The 6,218-nt window shown below is 41.5% G+C and overlaps 1 protein-coding gene across 2 annotated transcripts in view; it reads right to left on the reverse strand.

Annotated features, from left to right (window-relative positions):
- Positions 1-3,187: 3,187 nt before the first annotated feature.
- The window catches only part of hspb11 (heat shock protein, alpha-crystallin-related, b11), a 35,469-nt gene continuing 32,438 nt past the window's right edge, over positions 3,188-6,218 (reverse strand). Inside the window, exons 6-7 of one of the 2 annotated variants that reach the window (XM_079564144.1) lie at positions 4,917-5,009; positions 3,194-3,315 (exon numbers count right to left, since the gene is read on the reverse strand). In XM_079564144.1, the coding sequence (XP_079420270.1) occupies positions 3,251-3,315; positions 4,917-5,009 (158 nt within the window). In that variant the 3' untranslated portion in view covers positions 3,194-3,250. Of the gene's footprint in view, positions 3,316-4,916; positions 5,010-6,218 lie in introns of both variants that reach the window. The other variant, XM_079564145.1, reaches the window with a different exon arrangement.

Below are 6,218 nucleotides of genomic sequence, written 5' to 3' on the forward strand. Positions count from 1 at the left end.
TATACCTCTTTCTTTCAAATAGCTACAAAGAGGTTTCCAAAGATATACCCATTTCTTGCTCTAAACTACAACTGCCTATGTGCAGAGACTTTACTTTAACATAGAATCATCCTGATGCAACCACTTTTATTAAAGGCACATTGCGGAACATCTGAGGTTTACGCGTTGCTATGTCACAAGAGCAACTCTGAACTGCAAGACTCAAAACATAAACAAATATACCGGCGATACCGAACGTGCTCCTAATGATCAGCAATGCTATATTTGTAGAGCGTTATCCAAATAAAGCATCAGGAAGGGAAAGTGATGTTTTTAAACCTCACGTTTGACTGTAGTCGGAGCAAAGAAATATCTCCATGGAGACAACTAGGTAGGTTAATGCCCCGCTCCCAGCACAAGTTAGATTTGAAAAGAGGCAGGCATATAGTATAAAGGCACATGTTTTAGAAGTATTTTGTGCCAATAAAAGCCTTGAATATAAAGCTTGGGACAAGAACAAGAAATTTAGCTACACTGGCTAAAAGAACATAGACATAGGCTACTTCTGTCTTTTCTGGGGTCAGCAGGATGTACCTACAGATGCCGGGCTGCCACAGTTCTCCAGCTGCATAACTACATTTGGAACCAGATGTTTACAAACACCGTATAAAAAGACATATTTTCATTTTAAGACGCCTGAAGGTGCCACATTTAATGGTTCAAACACCTTGAATCAAGTACAAAAAGATGGAAATGTCCAGTCATCATACAGATCAGAAAGAAGGCGGGTTCTGTGTCCCAGAGATTAAAGTGTTTGACATCATCCATAGTGAAAGTACTGTGCCGACATGAACTGACTACTCTGCCAGGAAGAAGCTCTTACGCCAAAAGAAACACAAAAAACAGTTGGGAGTTTGCAGATAAAAAAAGGATAAAGACTTTAAGTTTTGGAGACACATCCTGTGGTCTTATGGGAACATTTTTTAATTGTTTGGCCATAATTACCATCGTCACATTTGGAGGAAAAAGGGGGAATCTTGAAAGCCTGAAACACCATCCCAACTGTGAAATACGGAAAGAACTCTATGTGGAAATATTGGAGCAACATCTCAAGACATCAGCCTGGAAGTTAAAGCTTGGGCGTAAATGGGTCTTCTAAATGGACAATGACCCAAAGCAAACTGCCAAACTGGTTACAAAGTCGCTTAAGGATAAGTCAATGTTTTGAAATGGTCATCACAAAGTCCTGATCTCAATCCAGTTGAGAATGTATGGGGAGAGATGAAAAGTCATGTGCACCAAGGTGGCTACAAATGTGTCTCAGTCACACCAGTTCTGTTTGGATGAATGGACCAAATCTCCTGCCAACTATTGGGAGAAGCTTGTGCAAGAAAATCCAAAACGTTTGACCCAAGTTATACAGTTTAAAGGCAATGCAACCAAATATTAATGAAATATATGTAGACTTTTGGTTTTGTTAAAAGTTAATTCTGGTTTCATGTCTGACAGTGAGAAAAAAATGCAAATGTGTTTTTATAGTGTGTATGTAAACATATTGTTCCCACTGTAAGTGGACCATCACAGTTTTCTCTTCGGACGTATGGTCAGGGCTAAGAAGTTAGGGTCAGGATTAGGACTGCGCCCTGGATTGGATGCTCGATAACAGACCTCTCAGGGCAAAAGTACAGAAACATTGGCAGGAGTCTTTATTTCAACTTGAAATAGAATGAATAATAATTTCAAGTTTGGCCTATTTGATTTCAAAATCAGCCCACTGTAGGCTACTATGGCCCAATAGTGATGCTGCTGATCCACCAGTTTCAAACGGCTGGTGTAGAATATGTGAAACACAACATCATTTTGAGTTTATACTCTGATTTTGAGAGACATTGCAGCTCACAAACAACATGACCTGTCCTTTATCTCCAGGCTGACTTCTCTATAAGCTTTCTTTGTCTAAGTATTCGGCTTTGGTGCGGAGAGTATGGAGAAGAATTAAAGTCCCATCAAACTTAGTGGAGTTGTGCAGGTACATTAAATCAATACTAATAACTCTTTAGACGTGTTTGTGAGTCGGTGGTTGGCTAGTCCGTATAGTTTGTCCCATACTCACAGCTTGTAGCACTCAACAGGACGCACACAGGACAGATAGACATCTTCATTGTCCTCATCTAACCTGACAGGTTGTTACTGTGCGCTCGGACCAGGCTTATTTATATGCTGCCGGTGAGAGAGATCTTGTGGAGAGCAAATTGCCTTAGCACAGAGCGACTTTGAAGTGCGAGCATCTGTGTATGTGCGTTTGCTGGCAGTGGGTACGACAAATTGTTCACATTTATGCCAGGGGAAAAATAGATTGTGTGCATCGCTTTTATTTATTGATGACAACTTTATGTCTATCCTTGTCTTGGAGCCGGAGATTTCAGCAGGAAGTCGTGTTGTTTGGTTTAGGTCAAGGCGCGGGTGAGAGAGGGGCCATTCTCTGGTTCAGTGGATCTCAGTGGAATTGTGATGTATGGCGCTCGGAGCATCGCCCTGGCCTCCGCTGCTCCAGCTGAGAGGCAGAAGAGAAACAGGGGTCCCCACCGCGCCTCAATCCCACTCCGCCGTCCCGCGGCGCAGTCGGAGGAGAGCAGGGCCATACATCATCAGGCCAAGTGCGTCCTCTGAGCGCTGACAGACACAGCCAACACAATCAATAACCGCAGCTCAAACTACTCTCTCTGTCACCGAGGCTTTAGTTTTGACTATTTTATGCCTCAAGTCCCATTGGTTGAAAGTAGATAGAATGTACCTGTATTCAAAACTGGTCCAGCACAAGCATGTCAGACTTATACAATTGCAAGTACGTTGTATTAGACTATTAGCTATAAAAAATAAAATAAAAACACACAGTAGGAGTTGTCCCTGTGCTTTTTCTGAACTCTCATTTAGGGGAACACATTCTCTTATCTCAGTTCTTTTTAGTGAAGTATCTCTGATTTTTCTTTTCTTTGGAAGATTTCTGCTGTGTCTAAGCAGCGTGGTTCTAAAGTTTCCCAAAGCAAAGTTATAAAAAGACAGTGGGTTGCAAAAAATACAATACAATAAAAAGATTGAATTGGCCAGAACATGTGAAAGCTACTGTATCTACTGTATATATGTAGTGTTTGTTTGAAGCATTACAAAAATGAACACTTTATTTACCTTCTTCTTGTGTCAGTCTCTCTCCTTAATTCCTGTATTTTCAAGCGTGCTACATTTTCTGCTCCCACCATGACTTCTGTCAATATTATCTGGACCTGGCCTTTTGCCTGGCCCCAGGTGAACACGCCGATACCTCGTGGAGCCGTGAGCCTTGACAAGAGATGAAAAAAGAACAGCACATCAGGAAAAGAAAAAAAAAAAGACCAAGGCCTGCAGTGGATTACCCAAGGCCATCCAGCTTGTTAGAGCACCTATATCAGATTGATGCATCTTTAATTTCTTCACAGCAGCTGACTGGATCAAGCCCTGAGAGCCAAAGTTCAACAAACAGACAGTTTAAATGATGTACGTCCACAGTGCAGTAACAGCAAACCGTTTGAGGCAGCAGCTGAAATACCATTAGAGAGATAGAGGGAGCACAGGGGAGCAGTTCTTGGTAATTAAACTGAAGTGTCAATGCCACAACAACTACCTGTTTACGGCCCAAAAGTGCAGCTACATGCAGTGTTGTTGTTTTTTATTTGTTACTGCCCATCACTGTTTTTAAATAATTGAGCTTTCTTAACATTTTTAGATAGTGCTAGGGTTTATGGAAACAAACAATCCCAAAAGTCTCTATCCTTGCCAGGTCCAGTACACCACACTGTTAAGATGAGCGTTCAGATTGTTCATATTCTTTGATTGTTTGTTAACATCAAGGGTTCAAGAGGGACTCCGTTTCAATTCCCTGAATGCGCTTTACATTTGGTTAATGTGATAACAAAGCTGACTGAAGTGAACTGATTAGACCAATTAGGATCTGTTACGGGCATGCATTCAGAATAACATTATGGTCCCCTAAACATACAGCAATCGCCTAACTTATCCTCCATTAACATTACAGAGTCATTTGATTGATAGCAGAGAGTTAGACAGCACAGCCTTGGACCACTTTTGGCTCCTGAAAACCACGTACAGTGCATCGAGGTTTTGAAGCTTTTCTGTCTGAGTAATACTGCCATCATTAGTATTCTCTGAATGTTATTGGGCTGTGTCGAATTGAAAGCCGCAGTTGTACAAATTGCTTGTCCTTCATGAAGCTACAATATTTATTATAGCTTATAGAATATTGACCGTGTGTGTGTGTGTGTGTGTGTGTGTGTGTGTGTGTGTGTGTGTGTGTGTGTGTGTGTGTGTGTGTGTGTGTGTGTGTGTGTGTGTGTGTGTGTGTGTGTGTGTGTGTGTGTGTGTGTGTGTGTGTGTGTGTGTGTGTGTGTGTGTGTGTGTGTGTGTGTGTGTGTGTGTGTGTGTGTAATGTTCAGTATTATATGGCTTCTGTGAGGATTTACCTTCTGCTGTCAATGACCAGCCTGTCCAAAAAGGCATATGTGCAAATAGAAAGCACGCTTACATAGGAAATTGGATTCTAAGATGCATGCTTCGGGAGTGTGTAGGACAAACATCATGACATCTTTTTATTAGACACAATTCCCCACTGCTCGTGTCACGTTATCTGCATATGGCATGGATATGTCACAAAATAAAGAAAGGTTAATTAAAAATAAGAAGCACTAGGGGATGGGATCATCGAGATCAAGGGTAAATGCTCTCTCCATTCAATCACAAATGGAATGATTACTCACAAAGGGTGAAATCAACATAGGAATTGGCAGAGTTCGTATATATAAGAAAGAATGAGTAAAAAGGAAAAAAAACACAAAATATACCTGTCCCAAGCCCACATAAATGTAGGCTTTTGACGAGTAAGCTACCTTGAATAAAGTCTCCGCACAATATGCAACACTGCAATATGCAATTTACCCATAAGATCTTCAAACCAGATGGCGGCAGGTGATTTGGGACCACTGAAGAAGAAAGGAAAGAGATAAAGGTTTGAAATAACAGCAATGACCCAATCCAAATTTTACACAAGTGTCTGTAGAGGTTCCTCCATTCTCTGGTGTGGTGGCCAGCCTTGTGGTTTGCCTCCATGTGTCCAGCCTCTGGTCACTTGACATTGACTACAGGAGGTCAGTCGCAGGAGCCAGCTGGTGGTCAACATTATTATGCCGGCTGCTTTTATTCATGATGGTATTGATTCTCCTTCACGTCTTTATGCGAGTGCGCGTCTGCAGGGTGGACCGAGATAAGCAGGGCAAGGGGCGGGCGGGCCGGGGGGACGGCCAAGAACAGAGAGGCACGTTCTGGAAGAGCACATTTGACGTAAGAGCCAATCATTTGCCTCAGCCATTTCCAATCTGCGCTCCTGAAGCATTCAAATACAGAATCACCACACCAGAAACCGCACGGGGCTACGTTTGGCAATGTTTGTAACCACCTCTTTACTGCTTTGTGGAATCATATCTGCCTGTGTTGTTTGGAAAAAAAGGAACTATGTATATTTACATGGCTGCGTGGTTGTTGAGTGTCCGTTGCCAGGATTGTGCATTAACACAGCGTGCATAGTGCTGAAGAATTGCCCGTTCAAAGCTAAGGTACAACATATTCTACCCCCTTTTATAGCTGACTATGTGCTGACAGAAGCACACATCACAGAGAATGCATCCTTTGCCGTGTATGATATACGTACAATTTAGAAAAACTACTGGGAAGCCATATAGAATTGAGAGTAAATTGCTGTTATCTAAGAGAGAGCTTCAATAGCCACAAAGATTGCTTGTTCTCGAGAATTGGACACAAAACGGCTTCATTTTTTATGAACTTTTTCTTTCATTGTGATTGATTTCATGTGAATCTAGGGTCTGCTTTTTGTAAAAGGTAAAACAAATGTACCTACACTTAGAGCATGTGTATTATTATTTTCATTTTTCACCTAAATGTGAAACTTCAAAGATTCAATAAGGTCTGATACTTTTACAATTCAGCCATTTTTCCAAAACCAATACTTTTGCACTCTAAGAATATACTGCTGAAATGCCCCATGTCTCAGTTAGATTATGGTTCAGTGGCCAGACGGAGATAAACCGTGTAAAGCTGTTGATTACATATCATTTTCGAAAATAAAAGACTGAATATCATTATGGGACAAATTTACACAGTCTGAACACCGAAAG

This window comes from Gobius niger (assembly GCF_951799975.1).
Source record: "Gobius niger genome assembly, chromosome: 1".
NCBI classification, from domain to species: Eukaryota; Metazoa; Chordata; class Actinopteri; order Gobiiformes; family Gobiidae; genus Gobius; species Gobius niger.